The sequence below is a fragment of the Zonotrichia albicollis genome, chromosome 6 (assembly GCF_047830755.1).
Source record: "Zonotrichia albicollis isolate bZonAlb1 chromosome 6, bZonAlb1.hap1, whole genome shotgun sequence".
Taxonomy (NCBI): domain Eukaryota; kingdom Metazoa; phylum Chordata; class Aves; order Passeriformes; family Passerellidae; genus Zonotrichia; species Zonotrichia albicollis.
The window spans coordinates 29842426-29863760 of NC_133824.1; the positions used below are offsets into that span (position 1 = coordinate 29842426).

Genomic DNA, 21335 nt, shown 5'->3' on the forward strand with positions numbered 1-21335 from the left:
GGAGCCTTACAGTGGTGTCTTTTATGAAACAAAGATACCCATGGGATCATCAGCCTATTCACCTTTGGTAAGAGAAAATCATGCTGGGGCAGAAGAATCTTTTTGGTGGTCTTGGTTGGGATTGATCAAAAACAAATGCTTGGGGAATTTTGATCCTTAAATGTCAAATGCCTTTACAGTAGGCAGATATATTAGTAAAAGCAGCAGGTAGATGGTCCTGGTGAGATGGGTATATCCCATCTTGAAGAGGAGAAATGGGAGACATGCTAGGGTCTCCTTCCATAGTGAATCTGAGCAGAAACTGAAAATTACTGACTGCTGGGTTTCATCACTGGCCCTCTTTTGGCTTTTTGTCTCCAGGATCGGTTCATCCGCGCAAATCCACACAGGAAGATTGGAATCAGGAGGAGGAATCATCAAAGGCCATGCAGTGCTGAAAATGAGGTACTGTATGGAAGGCAGCTTCTGGATTGCAAGGAGAGAGCTGCAGGGCATAAAGGGTAGTGCATGGCCCTGATGACACCTGCAGTTCTGCTGTCAGCCTTTCCAGTCTCTCCCAAGCTTAACTGTTTTGTGAGAGGTGACATTTATTAACAGATAGTTAAGGGAATATTTGCTTCTTCTGGGAGTGTGCTATTTAGAGTGCAAAGCATTCCCTGTGACTTAGGGGTTGGGAAGATGATGAACTTGTGGTTTAAATGCTAGGCAGTGAACTGGGAGAGCTAGATTTTAGTCTTGGCTTACTGTGGTATGATTATATGATGGTAGTCATACCTCATAACACCCAAGGCTTAGTCCTTAAATTGTTTTTTCTTTACTTTATAGAGGCAGATCAGCAAATAAAATGGCTTACTCCCATGTCTGACAGTTTTCTGAACACTGATTTTTATGAAGATGAATTGGTTTTGGAAAGTACTGAATATGGTTCATTCTAGATATGTTGCAAATTATTCTGTTCTATGACTAATGGTTAGTCAAAAATATATTTAATAACTTAAAAAATGAAAATAGTATATGTTTTTCTGCCCCTGAATTTTCTCCTTCTGTTCCTTAGCCGTATTCAGTAGAAAAGAATGAAGCTAAATCTTTCTTAGATCTAGGAGAGCAGTCAATTCACTAACTGCTAGCACTATGGAATAATAATTGGGTTTATGTCAGTATAGTTGCTTAGTATTTAAGCCATCTCACGAATAGGTTTTCTGTAAACTCATGAATATGGATGGTACTAAATCTGAGGATGAAATATTAATCCTCTGTGTTTGGATGAAATGTTGAGATTTCAGCAATTTGGATCATGTACTTATTTCATCCTCCATCTCCAGAAGTGCCGCTGCCAAAAATTATGCTGAGATTGATGGGCTTCTTTCAGACCTTCTATTTTTGTTCAAATGACACTTTCTGAGAGAAAATTGTTGAGAATTTTTCCAGTAGGCTGTAAATAACATTTGGCTTGGTGGCTTATTGCTTTCTAGATGTTTAGTCTGCTTCTGTCAGGATGGGAGTATCAAAATAAAGAGGTACACAGAGGTCCTGAGCAGGCAGTTTCTCAGAAATCATGATTCTTTGGGTATTTAAGTGCTGCTTTTAATTCAATTAATGGAGCTGTTGCTTCTACGTGAAGTGTTTTACTCTTGACATTCTTCAACACTGTCTTGTTTTCCCAGTAACCGAGTGTAGGTTTGTGTAGCTGTGATAGGGATTGGAGAGAGAACAGAAAAAAATGGAGAGAGTTGTGGAGCCTTCAAGAGCCTTCTCCCCCTGTAGAACCCTGCAGTACAGGTTGTCAATATTGCTGTGCCTCAGAGCTTCTCCTTGGTAGATCAATCAGATCAGCCTAAGTTTGTCCTTTGAGGAAGCCAAGACATTCTGAATTGTCCGTTTGTGGTTTTGTGCCTTTTTATTGGATGTATGTGCATTTACATACAATTACAGCTTTTTGTTGCTTATTTGTGTTTAATTACATTCTCTAACACACTGCCAATTTTACCTTGTGTTCTCATCTTTCCATTTTCTTGCATTGTTTAGAGCTTTAGTGATTCCCACTTTCTTCAGTTCTGGTTCTTTAAAACCCCTCTGGTTTATACTCATGTATCAGTTCTGCTTGTTGTATTAATGAGGTTTCATTTTGATTAATGTAGGCCCCAGCTGTGAATGACAGGCTATCTTTACTCAATGTCAAATTACAAGAAAGTATTTCTGCTCAGAAAATGTCTTAAATAGTTGAAATCAAATTCACTGCAATATAATGATAGATTGGCCTTTCTGTCATTGAAGGGTAAACAATGTTATTTATATCTGAGTTAATTGCTAATAATGGAGGTATCTTTCTCATTGTTCTGCAGCCAGAAGTGCCTCAGTTGTGCTGGCTTTCTGTAAAAATTATTGGCATGAGAAATCTCCGCAAAGCAGATCTGTGTAAGTATCACTGATGGCACATTTATAGCTTAGCAAGAAAACTACTGTCACCTGATTTTAATGCTCTTGTACACCTTTTGCTTGGATTACAGTAATATTTCGAAGGGGTTTGGGTGAAGAAGTTGTATTTATTTTCATTTAAATTCAAAATAATTTAGAAAACACTTAAAATCAGAAAGGAAATGGTCTAGAAATTCTGTGTTGAAGAAGTTGTACTTCCCTTTATCTTTTGCATTACAAATAGATGAAAATCTTCCAAATAAAAATTTCCATTTAATTTTATAAAGTGCCACTTGAAGAAGTGAAGTTGTAGATGAACTTTTTTGGGAAGTGGCAAGTATTTGAAAATAGGAGTTAAAAAATCACAAGAGCCAGAACACTTAGTTTAGCACTGTTGAAATAAAATACTTTAGCTCTTGTTATCATATAGAATTAGTGGTTTAAAAGTGACTTTTTTGAAACTGATATAAATCTAAATAGAAAAGTTATTTAACTCTAAACCCAGAATATTTTCTTTGGGTCTAATGAAATATCTAGGACTCCTCAGAGTTAATCTTTTCTTTCCCTGACTGGGTAAATCAAATAATAACAAAGTACTGCTGTAGTAATTGTGCAACTTCTTGTTAACACAGGGAGCCAAACTGATTGCTATGTCAAGCTGTGGCTGCCAACAGCTTCGTGTCAGGAAGCCCGGACAAGAACTGTACACAACTGCAGAAACCCTGTCTGGAATGAAACTTTCCACTTCGTGATACAGAGTGAAGTAAAGGTGGGGTCTGTGACAGTGAGCAGGTGCTTTCTAAAGGGGGCATCTTCACCTGCAGCGGGCAAACTCTTTTTGAAAGGCTTGAGACTCACATGGATAACCTGGCTGAAAGAAGTAGTTTAAGCCCATAAGATTGTGGAATATCTGTAATAATGTTGAATGCTTCTTTGCGTCCCAGAACAGTTGTAAAAGACTGTTAAATTGTTTATAGAGTTAGCAGAAGTAGGTGAACAGTCAGAGTGAAAGTGATGCAAAATCCAAACTGGATCAGTTTCTCATAGTTTACGGAAGCTGCATCTTCTCATGGTAACCTGAGCCCTGAGGAACTGTCAAGGGATCAAGTCCTGTTGAGAGATTGGTAGTGTGCTTTAACTTTCATTTTAAAGGGCTAAGAATTTTCCCTTTATTATTACTTTCTGACAAAATGCCAAGATTTCTCAGGGTAGTGATTTTGAATCCACAAACGATCTGAGGAACAGTGCGTGTAACCTCTGCTCTGCCTGGTGCATGTTACCATCATACATGTCCCTTATGTTTCCTCTTCTTTTGGAGCTCTTTTGGTTTGCCAAATCTGATGATTTACCTCTCCAGGGTTAGTCCCTGACTCTGCTCTCTGTGCTGTGAGCTGAGCTCTGTGCTGTCACAGGAGTCTGTCCACATGAGGGCTGAATGCTGGCTCTTGCTGGGCCTTCCTTTTGGGCTCAGGAGTCCCAGAATATGTGATTTACATCCTTCTCTGCTCAGAACATCCTGGAGCTGACAGTCTGTGATGAGGACACTTTTACACCAGATGACCATCTTATGACCGTTTGCTTTGATGTGGCTAAAATCCAACCTGGAGAAAATGTTCACCTGAGTTTTGAGTTGAATCCAGAGGTGAGGTGAAAATAATACTCTTTATTAGAATTTTGTCTGAATTTGCTACCTCTATTGATGGTTAAATTGGTCCTCACACACAAAGACTTTGTTTAAAAGGATGTTACTAAAAAAAGTTGAATGCTTGGGTTTTAGGAGAGGGGTCACAAACACCCCCTGTTGTGACTGGAATAAGATGCAAAGTACTTTTAGAATTCTTTTTTTTTTTTTTTAAATTTCAAAACATTATTTTGAAAAATCAGTGAGAAAAAGAGTCAATAATGAAGAAGCTGCTGGTTAGGAGTTCTCTCATTTCTGCCCTAGGAGATTGACAGAGGCAGGGGTGGGAACAAACCTGTCCCTGTTTCCAGGCAGTCGCTCTTACCCTTTCACCAGTAGCTCACTGGGGCTATCTCCTCTCAGTTTCACTGCGGATTTTGGCCAGTTCTTTCAAATAATGTGCTCTCTAAATGAAGCATTTAATTCTTGTGATAATCTCTTTGGGTTTTTTTTCCTCCTCCACTAAACAACTTTAAGAAAAAAATTAGAGCAAGTGTAGTTATGCTCCTTTGCTACAAATTTATTTTAGAGGGGCTGAGCCAGCACAGGAGAGGCAGGCCTTCATGAATGAGAATATCATCAGTATTTTATTTTTTTTTCTTAGTGAGTGAAGAAGGGTAAGAGTTATATTTGCTGCGTGTGTCTCAAAAATACAGTGTTTAGTTGTATAAACAACCAAAATAAAGATACAGAGTATCTTATGAAACACCGAGTGGATGAAATTGCTGAGAGCAGAGATGGAGAAATCACACTCATCTTCAAAAGGAGCCTAATATGTACTCAGATTTCCTTCTGCACAATGTAACACCTTCTCTGCAGGGTGTAGTGACAACTTCAGGGCTTTTTCACGCTTTGCCATGAGTTTCAGTTTACGGTTCCCAGGAACTGGTGTGCTCCATTTATTTCTAAACCACTGTGTCAGTCAGGCTCTTTGGAAAACACTCTTGCCTCTTTTTTATGTTACTATTGCTTTGAAGACGTTTATTAATTACTCTTTTAAACGACCAATCCTTACTGAGGACTGCTGATTAACCCTGTTCCAGCTGGCTACAGCCTTGCTCAGAAAATCCCTTGTGTGACTGAGATAATGGCAGGTGTGATTCAGGCCCTGAGTTTGCTCTGAGGCGCGTGCAGAGCTCTTAGCCCATGAGCAAGGTGGAAGTGGTGGGGGTCAGACCAGTGAGCTGTCTCAAGGGCATCCTGGTCAAGCTGCCCTTCTTCAGTTTGTGATGAATCAGGCCCCCATGAGGCATCACAGATCATGGTCTCTATATGGATTTTCAGAAGACTTTGGGTTATTTTATTTTTTTGAAAGTGTCTCAGTAATGCAACAGGCTGGGCAATCTTAATAACAGGCTGTAGTGCCGCATCTGCCCATAATGATTTCTTTAATCTACCAAGGTATCTCAGAAGGAGGGCTGAAGAGGTCAGATGGGTGATGTCAGAGCAGCAGGGCTGCTTTGCTGTGCCTCTTGCTCTCTGTGGCCTAACAAGTATTTCCATTGCTATGCTCTGGAATTTTCACCCACAAATATGTGAGTGGGATTTACTAGAAATATAACTTGTGTGAGTGTAAAACAGTGTAAGAAGGGTAGGAACATAAGGCAAGCAGAATTGGGCAGATGGTATGAGCCAGGTTCTTCTGAACCTTGTTTCTGCTATTCTTTGGACAAAGTTGTAACACAGCCTCAGTTAGTTTGAATAGTACAGTCTGGGCATAATTAAATATTTGGCACAGTCTGTCTTGCATCTGAGTAAGGTGACTGCTTTCTAAAATCTGTGCCCCAGCCTTCCATTACAACTTTGCAACCATAGTAATTCTCATGAAATAGACGCTTTGGAGGAAATAAGCAAGCACAGCTACCTGCTCCTGCATTACATGCCACAGATGCAGCTATCAGAGAAGCCATCAGAGATGTTTCATTTACTGATATGAACTAGTAAATACAAAATTGCTCTGCACTTTACTGTAAAGATGATTTTCCCATGGCAACTGCATTGTCAGATTTGGCATGTTTTTGACAGTCAATTCACAATGTTAATATGATGTGCAGCTGGACAGAAGAGACATTTGTCAATAAATTTTAGCTATTCTGAATATAAATTAAAAAATGCTACTATCACTTGCCAGAAAGAGATTTGTGTCACTGTTAACTGGTGTTTTCCTCCCTATGTGTGATCCAGAAGATCTCTCTGATATAATTTTTTTTAGTCTGGTTTTTCCTGGATTGGCTGTATCCATAGCAAGTGACTGGAGTAATACAGTTCTTCAGTCTCTTTGATACTGTTGGTGTGCTACTCTATTGCTGCCTCATTCTTGTACTTTTCTTGTCTCTTTTTCTCTTGATTTGTCTCTCCTCATCTCTTTCCCTGATTCCCCTTCACAGCTTCAGTCTTCTCTCTTCTTCCCTTCCCCTGGCAGTTTTTATTTTCCAGGCTGGACCCTTCTCCCAGCCTTTTTTAATGTTTAATGACTTTACTCTGCAAATTCTTTTGTTTTAACCAAGGCATACTCCCTATCTTTTCACTGCACTAAGTCCATTCATTCTTAATTATGTTTTCCTACATCATTCACCTGCTATTCTTCCCTTCCTCAGCATTGATTGACCCATGTCTTATCCTACTAATGAATTAATAATAGGACCGTTGCTCCCTATTCAATACTTAATATTTTCTTTCTTGTGATGGTACAGCTGGTTTGCAAACAGTAGAGCAGTGGAGAGGTGAAATCAAAGTGTGGCCACAGAAATCTCTGTTTATATTATGATGTACAGGGTGTGGGAATGGAGCGAGAGTTATAAATAGATTGTCAGAGTCATATCAGAGGAAAATATTTCTTCATTCATAAATTTTAAAAAAGTCCTATTTTCAGACTCAGGAAGAACTAGAAGTGGAATTTCTACTGGATAATATGTAAGTAAATTTCTACTGGAAAAACACGTAAGTAAAACATAAACATTGTAGAGTTTGTTGTCAGAAAACTGCATTTTAGGGAGTGGTAATGCAGCACTGGGGAAGTGGCTCCATGTACCTGAGCTCAGCCACCTCATCTCAGCATCATCCCCATTATTGCTTTTCTGTCCTAAATTTGAGTGACAGTCTCACTTACTATTTATAGCTGAGAATGGATGTTTATTTTGTGATTCAGCCTAAGGAGAGGTGATACTCCTCAGCAGAGATAAGAAGGAAGGAGCATCCTTGGGAAGGTATGGGATGTGATCTGGCAGAGGATGCAAGATAGAGGGGAAGGATAGAAACTGCTGATGGTACTTGCCAGCTAGAAAAACTGAGCTCAGAGAACTGTGCTTTTGAAAGTTTATTGCTAAATACACACTTTAAAATAAATCTTTTTGTTTTGCTTTTCAGACCAGGTGTATCTGAGAAGATCATTACTAATGGTGTACTAGTGGTAATTTCTTTTTTTTTGTATGCTAATCTTATGGTGGGGCAGAACTGAAGGATGTGGTTGGAAGATAGGGAGAAAAATTTCTTGTGTTAACTGTTGGGGACTGAATGGTATTTATATGTAATGACAGATCCCAGTTATTCTGGCTTCCTTAACCACAGTACTGCTTGCAAGATTTATGCAAGATACTCATTTTCTACAAATTCTTCACATCCACAGACCATCATGGCCAAGCACTGTTTCCACAGGACCCCTAGAATCTCAGTGAGAATCCTGAACTATTTCTGTGACCAGTGGTTTTATTGCTTCTCTCTTCCAGTCTCGTGAAGTTTCCTGTTTGGAAGTACATGTGAATGATGCCAAAAAGAAGAGCTCTTGCAAAAGTGAGGGTGCTGATTTAAATTGTTGCTGCTTTTTGTGCTATGGGAAATGCAGCTGAATCTAGATAAATATTGGGTTTGTTTTAGTCTCTGTTTGCATCAGGGGTGCTTGGGTATTTCCTGAATTACCTACTTGCTAATAGTGAGAGTCCTCAGAAGAAGACATGACTCTGTAACTTAAGAGAAAAGAAGCCACAGGGAGGTGGCTGGGAGATTTGGAAGCAGCACTGTGGTGTGGATGGAACTGAAATACCTTAACCTCTGTTTTCTGGTGAAAACACATTAAAAAAGGGAGACACCACTCTCAGGAGGAGAAAGACTTCAGTGAAAGCTCGGGGGATCTGAATGCTGCTAGAGGCATCCACAAGTGTAACACAGCTCTCTGTCACTTGGCAGGGTGTCACAAATGGTTTAGGTCACTTAATCATTGGCAGAGGTATCAGCAAGTGTAGGTTTAATATAAGTTTGTAAAAATGTGACAAAGTTTGATGGCAAGATTTGCTCTACCACTAAATGCATGAAACATGCAAAGAAAATTCAGATTAGAAAAAATCTAGAATTATTTATGTAGAGACCAGGGATGCAAAAAGATAAAGAGGGAAAAGGAAAGGGTGCCAGGAGTGAAGATCCTCCCAGAGTTGTGAGTTTCAGAGTGGGCCCTCTTGCCAAACTTAGCTTCAGACTTGATCCTTTGTCTAAAGGATTCAGCAGCACTCAGTCATCCCATAATTTAGCATTTACAAAGAAATTCAATGGGATTTACAATAAGCAGAACAATAACTTAATTATGAATGTAGGATGATAACATTCATACTACACCTGCTATGGGGTACTCAAATCAATTCACACATATTTTTACACAAAGAATTATGTACAAATTATGTACAAAGTGCCTGCTAAAAATTCCCCTCAAGGTTGGTGAAATACTCAGAACAGATGCCTTTGCATTTCTCTGTGGATGGAGGGTTGGGCCATCAGCTTTTGGGATCAGTTCTCTGAGTATTGCAGACTGGAGATCTGGTCAGTTCTGAGCCCCTGCAGTCCAGGGGAACTCAAGGGCCAGGTGCTGCACACTGGTCACAGGGAAAGGAAAGCATTGTGGTCCAAATTAACTTTAGCTAAGCCTGCAGCACTAAGGCTGAAATGTCACTTTTATTTGCTAACCTTGGGACTAGGCACAGTTAACATCTCCCTGTGGTTTGCTTCCTGTTCTTAGGGCAAGATTTCACCTTCACAATGAAAGAATCCTATGAAGAAACCCAGGATATTTCCATAGGTCCTCACTCCAGACCCGGAAGCAGTGAAACCACCAGGTTCCACTACATCAAGCACAGTCAACCCAGACTGCTCATGACTCTGCCAAAGGAACATTTTTTTTGTTGTGTAGGTTTTGCTTATGGATGGTGATAACACCTAACCTAAATTTTGGGAAAAGAATAATGAGTTAACCTTTATCTGGGTTTTTCTGTGCCTAGGGTCTATAAATAATATTCTTCTTATAAATTTTTTTCCCTTTTTTAAATCAGCCTGGCTCAGGTAGAAGGGAAATGGATGTAAGTAGTCCCCTGGCTGTGCCTCTCCATTCTCTGGACTTGGGAAAGAAAGTGACAGTGATGAGAGTGAGTATCCTCTGACAGTATTTGGAATTCTTTCAACAAGGTAAACTGTATATATGTGATATCTGGTCATGTATTAGTTTTGTTGCTAAAAATGCATTAGTGAGTTATTTGTATGCTTAGCTCTGCAAACGTTTAGAAATATAACTGTGATTTGTAGGGAAAATAGGATATTCAGAATTTCTAGCTGCTTTAAAAGTAGTTTAAAAGATTGTGGGGTGAATGCTTGAGAGGAGGCCAAAAATTTATCATTATACTATATATGTGAATAATTGCTAATACTGTAAAAACTACTTCTACAAAATTACAATTCTATTTAAAATTTATGGTGCTGTCATTATTGATTTTTCAGGGGGAATCTTATGAGGTGTCTGTGAATGAGGAAAATAGGTAAATCTTTTGTTGCTTTTGAATGATTACTTATGCCATCTCCTCTCCTTTCATAATATCATTGTTAGATGAAAGGAAGCTACATCCGAAAGTAGCTAATTTCAAAACAGGAAATAAAAATGACTGAAATATGGGAAATTGTTAATGAAATGCTTTAAAGCTTTTTAAAGCTTTTAGATTGGTTGGTAAGAATTTAGAATAGGATAGGTGGTAGTTAGTTATGGGTTATAAACCAGCACAATATTTTTCCTAATGCTGATGCTTTGTAATTTAAACATCCCTCTGTTTGTAACCTTTATCTATAATAAGTGCATATGTATTTACACCAGATTTCTAATGTGTCTAACACCTTTATGCATTTACAAGACTGCTACAGGTCATTTTTCAATGAAACACATGGGCAGTAATTTATTTTTTGACTGGGCTTGATGAGATTTTCTGAAGGGCAACATTACCCCCTGTTGATATGTTAGCTCCATTGCAAGCCTTAATCAGAGGCTGTTATTGAATAATATTCAGAGAAGAGACAGAGAAGTTTTTGTGGTTTTTTTTTTTTTTTTTTTTCCCCTGGAAAAAACCTTTGAAACTGGAACCCTGTGAAAATAAAGGTTATAGAATGAATCACGCACATGATATTTATGATAATATACAGAAGGGATAAATTTAAGAGACACCTTCTGACTTAGAGCACAAATTCTTTGTAGAGATAAGCCTAACTTGGTATTAGGGCTCTTTTAACTAAAGTGTGTTAGGTTTAAATAACTACTTAGACCCCCTTTGTGCTTCAGAAAACACATGCACAGCAGGAGAATGTGAAGAGGTGTCCGAATACCAGAGTTCAACGTCAAACAATTTGATTTTATTTATTTGACTTCCTTAGGATTGTGTGAAATTCTTCAGGACATAAGTGTGGTCTAAAATCTCCAAAGGAAGGCACAAATATAGGACATAGGATATCCATATACCTGCTTTCTTGTACATAGGGGGACTTTTGTATACATGGAAGTATAATTTCTTTAAACTGGTTTATTATTGTTGGTTTAGCTGAGTGTCACCAAATGAAATGGCTGCAGGTGATCCCTTGTGCTGTTCTGGTGTTGTAGTTGCAAGGATTTGGATTTGAGGTTGGGGTTTGGTCTCTGTGTGGAGGAGCAGGATTTCATCTGTAAAAGGAAGAAGGTGGTTGCTGCTGCTCTGAAAAATCTTCTTCATATAGATGAAGACCTGCAGGAGGATGAGGTATGTGGGACAGCATCTTGGGAACTTGAAGTAATATGACTTTGAGAGAAATGGATGTGATGTGCATGCATGACTACCCGTGCAGCTCTTCCACATATTCTACACTAAATAGTATTGGCCAGATTGTCACTTGCACCTAAGACCATATCCAAATTTTTGGCACAGAGAATGAAAGAGGAACTTTTAGGAGGCTAGTTATATAACTCCTTTATTCTCTGCCCACCTCTGTCCTCCCCCAGGGATAGCCAAAGGCTGTATTTGCCGACATGCTGGTGTGTAAAACCAAGCCTGGTGAAATTTGATTGTTGAAACGGAGACCATTTCTCCTCTTTGGTACCTCTTCTCTGCCGCCACAAGGTTCAAAGGGAAGGATCCAACTCTCCCATAGCACACTGGTGCAGTAGCATCTGTCTTGTGTCTTTTTTGGGGTTACCTCTTGCTTGCTTCTCTCCTGGGGATTCCTGAACTCAGAGGGAGCTGCTCTGTTACTGGAAGACCAAGATCTGTTTTGGGGCTGTGGTTCCTGGGGCAAGAGTCTGGGACAACATGCCTGTGGGGTGTTTCCTCCACTGCTCTGCTCAGTTCCCAGCACACTCAACCCTTTATGATGTGTGCAGGACAGCAGCTTTCAACCAAGTTAAAGTGCTCTTGAACTTAAGTAACAGGTAGAATAGGACTTGTTGTTATTAAATGAGAATAAAAGGGGGTTTGAGCCAAATTAATAAACCCCCCTCCCACAAACCAACAAGTAAGAGGTAAAATACAGTGAAGACAAGATTAAAGGTAATGGTGTCATATGTTCCTAAAACTGAATGTCTATTGTATCAATTTTTAGTTTACAGAAAAGTGAGGAAGGATAACAGCATTGATGCATTCCTGAGGAAAATAAAACTAAATTACGTATAGCACTGATATCAGGGAAGGTAGAGGTAATCTGGGTTGAAAAAAGGGTGTTAAAATAAACTTATAAAGCTGGGCACTATCTGCCTGGAGAATAGCAAATGTTGTAAATATACTTAGAGGAAGAAAAATTATGCGGGCAGGTTTAGTGCTGCTCTTCTGACCTTAGCTATACTCAGAACTTTAACAGGTGTTTTGAGGGAAAGAGCTGAGCAAAAATTAAACACATCGAGAAAATCTGAAAATATATTTCCCCACACAAGATCCATACTTAGAGCTCCTGGTCTTCCGAAGCATCACTGCTCAGGAAAATGCTTTGAGCATACACTAAATTCCACCGAAGTTTACACAGCTTAAACACACATCTAGGCACTGCCCTGAAGAGGTGAATTAATCAAAACCTACCTGAACCAGGTGTTGCTGTTAGTTTTTTCTGCGTGGCCATCATTCCTGTATTTCCTCTGGTGATGAGTGACTCTGTGCCTGTCTCTGTGTGTTGGGCAGGTACCTGTGGTGGCAGTGGTGACGGCAGCAGGGGGAGTGAGATCCATGACAGCAATGTTTGGCAGCCTCCTGGCTCTCCAGGAGCTGGGCGTTTTGGACTGTGTGTCATACATCAGTGGTTTATCTGCCACAACATGGTAAGGAGAGCTGGGCTTGTACTTCTGTGTGTGTTAGCAGTGATAACCTGGTGAACAATTTTGCCTTACTGATGAATTTACTCAGCTCGATGTGGGCACTTGGCTTCCTTTTGGACTTGTTTCATGGGGTCACTCAGTGCTGCCCTCCTACAAGAAACAAATCTAATGAGAATGACAGTATTTCTGTAACTGCACTGAAGTGTTTACAGAAGCAAAAGAAAAGAACACAAGCCAGGATGGTTTGCCTGTAACTTGTTATCTTGTTGCATGCAACACTTCAAGTCCTTTTGTAATATTTGTCTGGCTCAATTCTTACATGTCTCCAAAAAGCAGACTTTTAAAGAACAGCCCTGAGAAACACAGAGTGTCGCTCATGCACTGAATGGTGACTGCCTTGCACAAACTAGGAGGGGTTGAGGGGATTTAAAACATTTTGCCTCTGAAGGGCTGCTCTAAATGTTTGTGAGACAGAATTAGAACAAGTGGGATGGGGATGAGAGGGGATGGCTGGAATCTGCTCGAGCCCTGGGTACAGGTGGCTCTGGGCTGCCCTTGTGTGTGCCAGGAGCCTGAGGTGCCCACCTGCTGCACACCCAAGCAGGGCTCTCACACTTGCCAATAGCCACTGCTAAACTCCAGCTTAACATTTCACAGACAGCCTGACCCATCTGAGGGAACTGGCCTCACACAGAAGAGGTGGCTTGGACAATCAAAGGGTAATTCTAGCAAAAGCTCGAGTTACGTTATCAGTGTTGCTTTATTACTCTGTTGATTCTGAAATACAAACAAGCCAGGATGATTTAAAATGTTTTTGTGCAGGGGAAAAAAGAGAAATCATTGCACAGTCTAAACTCTGCCTCAGCTTTGAAATGCTCTTCCAAGTAAAAGTCGGAGGGCAAGAACCTCGTGTAGCCTGAAACAAAACATTTGTGTGTGTTGTAGGCTAATGAATTGACCTGTGCCCTGTGATGAACCTCAGTACCTTCCTTTTATCCAGGACCATGTCAAAGTTATATGAAGATGCAAATTGGTCACAAAAGGATCTCAGAGGGCCGGTTGATGATATCAGGAAACATGTGACCAAGAGCAAGCTGCACTGTTTCTCTTTGGATCATATGAAATACTATGAAAATGAGCTTTGTGAGAGAAAGCAAGAGGGGCACAAGGTGTCCTTTACAGATTTATGGGGACTCTTCATTGATTGTATGCTACATCATCAGGTATTTTATATTCTTTCTCTCCCTCTTGTTTCACAGGATTTCTAACTTCCCACATCTAAAGTTGTTGATTCAGTTAGAGAAAAGGCTCTGAAAACATCTGAAGGACTGAATATTTGGCTTTTAGAATAAAAGTAACAAAGTATCCCTAAAGTGTGAGCATCTAGAAGAGGTGTCAAAGCATGCAAAGATTCAAGATGTTAAGGAAACTGATTTAAGTTTGGGGTTTGGGGATATGAGATGATAGTTCCAGTAACACCCAAAGGAGAGAAGGCTGTGACAGAGATAAGTTCAGGCATAGCAATGTATACCCATAAGCAGTACAGAAGGAAATGGGTCCAGGTTGACTAAATATCTTTATTTCCTTAAAGCAAGTCATATCCCAGTGACTGTACAGACGTGTTTCTTGCATTTTTGCCCTGTCCCCCTTGCCAAAGCTCCCATAAGCACAATGCCTTGGTGAAAGCTCATGGCAGAAAACACATGTACACACTTGTGTGGCCAAACAGCTAAAGTACACAGAACAAAACCTGCTGAGGTTTAGCAGATAGTTCATTGATAGTTCCTGCTTAGATGCTGTAGTAAGTCCATGCATCATGCTCATCTTTTTACAATGACTTTTGCTCTCTGTGAACAGGAAAGTACTCACAAACTCTCCGATCAACAACTAGCAGTCAATCAGGGGCAGAATCCACTCCCCATATACCTGTCCCTCAATGTCAAGGATGACTTTAGCACTTTGGATTTTAAAGGTATAGATTATCATACACCCTCTTATAACTCTGAAGAGTTTCCTTTTAAGGCTGATTGAATGCCAAAACTTTTTCCTTTAAGGTCAAGCCAAAAAATCTTTTAAATAATTTCTTTTCCTGTGTCTTCTGTGGAAGGGAGATACCTGTTCTGTAGACGCTGCTCAGTGGGGGCATGGAGATGCTTTTTGCTGGCAGCCTTGAGAGCCACAACTGCTGCTCTTTTCTCTCTCATCCCCACCTACCCCCCACAGCCCCTTTCAGCTGCTGGGTCTTCTGCTGAGGCTGTGAAGAGTGAGGAGGAGGGCAAGGCAGGGAGGAGAAAGGAGAAGGTGAGAGCAGGAGTCAGATCCCAGCATCCAGAGAAGGATCTGAAGAGGGGCAGGGCTCTGTGCTCTGGTCAGTGATCCTGATCTCTGTTCCCATGGGGTTTCCAGCACAAATGAAGCAGGAGATCCTGCAACTGAACCTGGTCATCTGCTCCTGGGCACAGTTGCAGTCCCAGTGCACCCAGCCAAGCTTTCTGTGTGGGGAGGGGATTTGGTCAGAGTTTTTCGTCCTCAAGGCAGTGATTATGAGAGCCTTTAGAATGAATGGTAGCTGGTGTCATTGCTGACTCAGAGGATCTCAAAATGCCACACTGTGTGCAGGGCCTTAGCAATCAGTGGACTTTCAGCCCCAGGTCTTGCTTCTTAGAAATGGACCTGAATCCCAAGCTGAATGGATTTTGGCAGAGGAAATTATTTTAGCTTTCGCATTCATGTATGTTGAAGGACACCTTTTTGTTTCAAATCATGGTGGTTTGGTCTGTCACCACCATGGTGAAGCTATAGGCCTTGTTTTTCCAGCTGCTGAACCTCTACGCTGATTTTTACAATAAAAATAAATCCAGTTTGATGCCTTATTTGCAGAGTGGGTGGAGTTCACACCTTACGAGGTGGGTCTCCTGAAATATGGGGCCTTTGTTCACTCCGAGGATTTTGGTAGTGAGTTCTTCATGGGTCGCCGGATGAAGAAGATCCCAGAATCCCGAATCTGCTTCTTGGAAGGTAATTTACTACCTTAAGAAAACATCACCTTAAGAGCTGGCTACACAGAGAGGTAATCTGCAAGTTGCAGTATTAGTACACCAGAGAATGTATCTGATACAATTTCAATCTCAAATGAACCAGCCAAAAGTGACAAAAGAGGAAATCAGTTTTTGAGACAAATGTGACTAATTTGCTGAATGTCTTGCAGAATGACCTAAACAGAACTCATGCATGCCCACACACAAACTGATCATCTGAAGTATTTAAACTCGCAGCCTGACTTTTATAGACAGCCAAGTTTCGAAAATGGCCTGGTCGTAAGCCAGACATTGTGTGGAATGGCGTGGCATTTGATAGTTATGGGAAAATTCATAGTATTTCATAACTAGAACAGGGAGTGGATTCAGGTGTGTTGCCATAGCTGTGCTCTAAATATTCAAACTAATATTAACTGTGAAGCCTTTTTTTTAAAAAACTTTCAAGGGACATGGAGCAATATATTTTCCCAGAGTTTTATGGATGCTGTCTACCTCTCGGGTCATTCAGAACACTTCTGGCACAGATGGACTCGAGACACTGAGCATGACATTGGTTAGTTCTTCAGATTACTTTTCTCTTGTATCTGCATTTTCTTCACACCTCTCTGAAATGTGAAACCTGACATTTAGTAAAGGGTTTGGTTTTGTGTCCTATTTCTGGCTTATGGGACACCAAGCCCTTGAGAATGAAGGAAAAGCAGGAGACCAACAGTTGTCCTGTAAAACAGAAAAAAACATTGTGCTGCTCACTGTGCAACATCCCTGGGGAACTTTGTTAGTCACAAGAGGGTTACCAAACCCCTTTGGGGAGGGAGAGGCCAGACAAGGAAGAACAAGGTGATGATAACAACAATTTCGTTGTTATCATCATCACAGAAACACTCTGACCGAATGCAGACACATACCCTCTTCTTGTTCTTTCTGCAGAGAGCCATCCTGCTCTGCCCAAGAAGCCTCATGAACAGACAACCTGCTTATCCATCCCCAAAGGTTACCTTTCCAAAACTCTGCGGGAAATGATGACCGGGCGGCCAGTGGTTTCAACTTACCACAACTTCCTCAAGGGCCTGCAGCTACATAACAGATATTTGGAGAATGAGAGCTTTTCCATGTGGAAAGGTAATTGGAAATTGTTTTAGTTATATCTTTGAAGGAGATTTGAGAGCTGATACTTGCTGAGGACAAATATTTGTTAAGTTTTATCATAGAGGTGAATTTTGATTAATATTATTTGATTAACATGTTTGTGGAATGGGTTTTGCCAAGCCCTAGATGATTTATTCCTGGTCATGTTCCTGTCTTGTAGGAAGCGCAGCATGTTTGCTTGAATTCTCATCTTCCTAGGAAAAGTCATCAAACAGTGACTTGAATCTTCCAAGGAAGTTAAATAGCCACAAATTTACACATATTGAGAAAGAAGAGTAATTTATCACTTTGGATGAAGCTGAGTCTTAGAACTGCTCCATCTTGCTGATCTCAGAGTTGAGCTATTTATTTAGTAAATAAATACTAAATTGTGTCAAAGACAAATACGTAACTGTGGGCTTTGTGTCAAAGATGAATATACATCAATTGTATTTTCTTTCTCCTCTTTTATACTAATTTGGAAAAAAAGAGACTTGAGCCTGCAGTAAATAACGATAATAATAATAGAAGTTTTGGTCTTTCAGACACAGTGCTGGATTCTTCTCCCAACCAGCTGAATGAAATGAGTGACTACCTCAAGCTGATAGATACAGCTTTCTTCATCAACACCAGCTGCCCACCCATTCTGAGGCCAGAGAGAAAAGTGGATGTCATTCTTCACTTAAATTACAGTGGAGGATCACAGACTCTGGTGATGTTTTGAAGCAGTGGTTCTTTATCTGTATGACTCCAGCCGCTGAATTACCACCATGGCTTTCTCTCTCTCTCTCTTTTTTAATTTTCTTCCAGAAAATGGTCTAGTTTTTATTAAATTAAATTATTATATCAGTGGTACTATTCCCAACTATGAGCATAATGTCACTGCCTTTATCAGGGCTGTTTTCAGTGGCTTTCTGGGACAGGCATATGAACACAGACATACAGAAGATGTCCTGTTCAATGTTGTCTTGGTAATAAGTTCTTCAATAGTTAAATGGCTTCTACAATGTAATTAATATACAATACATAATTTTGAATTTTTTTAAATGAAAATTTTTGCTTTTACATTTGACTCTTGATGACATGAGTTTTAGTCAGGGTTTTATTTTCTGCATTTGAAGAAACCTTGACAGTCTTATATGATTCAAATTAATGTAATTTATTTGTAAGAGGACATAAAGACATAGTTAGATGTGCTGAATACAAATATTTAAGAACCTGTGATCTGAGAAGCCACATATAATCTAAGTTTCCTTATCCAAATCCTCTACTGTGGTCACTAAATCACAGAAATTGATCTGAATGTCATATAAATTTCAGTAAATAGTAACCCTGCTTTAAAAATATAGTGTTAGCAAATCAACCAAATTTCTGTTACCTAGGATATATTAAAATTAAAACAGTATGTTTGTTCCAGTGCATAGTTAGCATTATTTATAAGCATATGAATCAATCTCAGATTGTCTATTGCAGCAAAATATTATGGGGTTTGGTGGTCTTACTTCAAGCTCTCTTTGTGTTGCCATCTCTGCTCTCTGTTGAACCAGCCACTGGACTTATTCTCAGAGTACTGTTTGGAGCATGGGATCCCATTCCCCAGCACAGAGCTGAGCCAGGAAGACCGGGAGCACCTGAAGGAGTGCTATGTGTTTGAGGACAGCTTAGAGGCACCAATCTTGGCCTATTTTCCATTGGTGTGTCATACCTTCCAAAAATACAAGGCACCGAGTAAGTTGACAGCAGTAGTCATTTTTTGAGATTCTCATCCAGTTGATCCATTGAACTTGTTCCTACTCCAAAACAAGGCACTGGCAAGCTTCTGAGTTGGCTAAGTTATTATAGTCTTAGTCCAGCTGTGATGCATACAGTATTGGGCAGCTAATCAGGGATTGGAATGAAGCGGTTTAAAAATAAAAGCATGAGAAGCTGTATGTTGAGGGAAACCCCCTCTGGCGCGTGAAACAGGTCATGTAACTTTGACAATAAAGAAGAGGACACAGCTAGTAAGTTATGTCCACTGGTAGCTTATGCTGTCACCTCACAGTCTCATGAAGAGATATAATGTTTACTTGGTTAACAAAGTTGGAATTCTCCTATTACTTTTTTTACATGAAAAAATTGAGAATAGGAAGTGCTGAAAACATGTAATGAAGCAAAGGCTTTGCCAGAGTAACAGCCTGCTTTAATACCTATAATTTTTGAAAAGTTGCCAGATTGTTTCCTTTAGTTCAGCAATAGAAGAAATGTTTGTTTCACTAGAAAAAAAAACAAAAACAAAACTACTTGGCAAATTCAGTTTCAGTTTACAAATACTTTTACATGCATCCACTCCAATTTTATTATTCCTAATTTTCTATGATCCAGGAAACTTTCCTCAATACCTTTGCTTGGCTCTGGTTTCAGATGTGGAGCGCAGTCCCGCAGAGATGGAGCAGGGAAGAGTGGATGTGTCCAACTGTGCTGCTCCCTATGGCACCGGCCTGCTGACATACACTGAAGAGAATTTCAACAAGCTGCTTAACCTGTGCAGCTACAACATCCTGAATAACAAACACTTGATTCTCCAGGCTCTGCGAACTGCAGTGCAACGAAAGAAGCAACTTAAAAACTATTCATCACCTAATTCGAGTAAACACACTTAAAGTGTATTTAGGAAAAAAAAAATCATCAGAAGGAGATACACAAATGTTCTGATACTGGACTAATAAATATTCACCTGCTGCAAACTCACAGATGTTTGTGTTGGCAACACAGTTTGTGATACCAACTCCTTTGGTATCCTTTGGTACTCCTTTGACTTCTGCAACAGTGAGATGGCTGGTGTGTAGCTGCTGCTACAGTTTCATTCCCACTGCTATCCAAATAACAGGGCAATTGTCTTAGAAAAATGGTTTCTTAAGGAAGTAAATTTAACTGGTCTTTCTTAGAACTTGTTTTCTGATTGTTGTATGGAAAAATATACATGCCCTGTTGGGGCATGGCAGAGTAATAGCTACTGTTCAAATACTAAGTAGCCATGCATAATCTTATTAAAAATAAGAATTTTGTAATTGAAATCATTGAAGTTTGGGGGTTTTATTAAGTTCTATGGACTCAGCTCAGCTAGCAAGTTGTTCTGGAAAAAGTTACCCTTGCTTTTGATAACAAGAAATCCAATATTGAGCGAACAATGAGCTTTGTGAATAACCTTTGAGGAAAAATGAAAGAAAAGCTGTCACTTCAACTGTGGAAAATGAAAAATGGAAGGAAACTCCACTTTCAATGGTGCAGGTGACTGGACTGATGATAACTCAGGAGATAACATTATAATATTGTTACCTCTAAGCCTCTCCTTTTCTGTGCATCAGTTCGTTTAACAGGAGATAACACCACCAGTGTCTGTCAAGATTTGCTGCAATATCAATTAAACCAGTAAGTCTCCCTTCATAAGAGGGAACTGTTGGCAGTAACCTTTATGTGTCCTTTTCATGGATCTAAAGCAGTCAAGTCCAACAACTTTCCTTTTCCTCAGTTACTGATAGATCTTTCTGTTTCACTGGCTCTCTCATGCAGAAAGCCAGTTTTTCACCTTCTTTCTTTGCCCTTGGTAAGGATAATTTGATGTTATGTGTCACTAGTAAGACTGCAATAGTTTTCTGTGAGTAAAGAAGAAAAGGAAGTGTCACTCTGACAGCTCAGTTATGCTCATGAATATATTTTTAAACAATAATGAAATGGAGGTTTAAAGATGTGATTATTTTCTTTTGCAAAGGATCTCTTCAGTATTTTAAAGATGTTCAAGTTTCATTACTAGCACTCCAGGAAGAATGAATATAAGCAGTTCAGTGTGTGCCTGTGTATTCCACCCACTGGGTTTTGGTGGTTGCAACACTTGGAACTGGGCCTTCAGCTTTACTCACCCAAGGTGTGGTGATGATGTGTGCTTTTGGCCGCTGATCTGGAAAACTAGGATGGCTTAGAATCAGCTGAGGAAAGGGAGTCTGCTTTCAGAAGTCTGGGCCTATTTAGCAAGCCACTAAAAAAATCTTAGGTTGCCTAAATGGTCTAGCTTAGCAGCTCAGTATTTTGACTTAAGTCAGACAGATGCTGGTGCTTGTGTTAGGATCTGGCTCCAAGCACCTAACACTGCATGAAACTAATGTTTTAGCTGGAAGAGCCAAGCTTAATGGTCTTGCCTTGGTGGCTTGTGAGTTTTCTCCAAAATGGACTGATTTTGTTTCTTGTTTGGGGAAGGAAAGGCTGCTTCTGTTAAAGACCTATTGATGACTTTCACATTGCAGAGATACTTCAGAATCTTGCCTGTGATGTGGCAGTGAAAGGCAGCATGAAAGGACAGGGGAAGAGATATTTGTTTGAGTGTCTTACCAGCTATTAATCAAAAAATAACAGAGACATTCATTATTACTGGTGGTATTTTTCAAGGATGGATCTGAGTCTTAGGCTCAGTGACATATCAGTGGGATTTTTCAAAATGATTCAGCATTGATGCAATTGTTCTATTTACAAC

At 39.9% G+C, this 21335-nt stretch overlaps 1 protein-coding gene across 1 annotated transcript; it reads left to right on the forward strand.

Moving 5' to 3' along the window:
* Positions 1-324: 324 nt before the first annotated feature.
* On the forward strand, positions 325-20234 carry LOC102061871 (cytosolic phospholipase A2 epsilon; the record flags this gene model as incomplete). Its single annotated transcript, XM_026792009.2, has 20 exons — positions 325-444; positions 2343-2415; positions 3048-3184; positions 3926-4057; positions 6969-7009; positions 7463-7505; positions 7822-7885; positions 9099-9265; positions 9409-9501; positions 9851-9888; positions 10992-11127; positions 12532-12668; positions 13666-13888; positions 14523-14637; positions 15546-15683; positions 16149-16256; positions 16631-16822; positions 17374-17540; positions 18376-18556; positions 19232-20234. Coding segments are annotated over 20 exons (2544 nt in total), but the record flags the coding sequence as incomplete, so codon positions are not given.
* Between the last annotated feature and the right edge of the window lie 1101 nt (positions 20235-21335).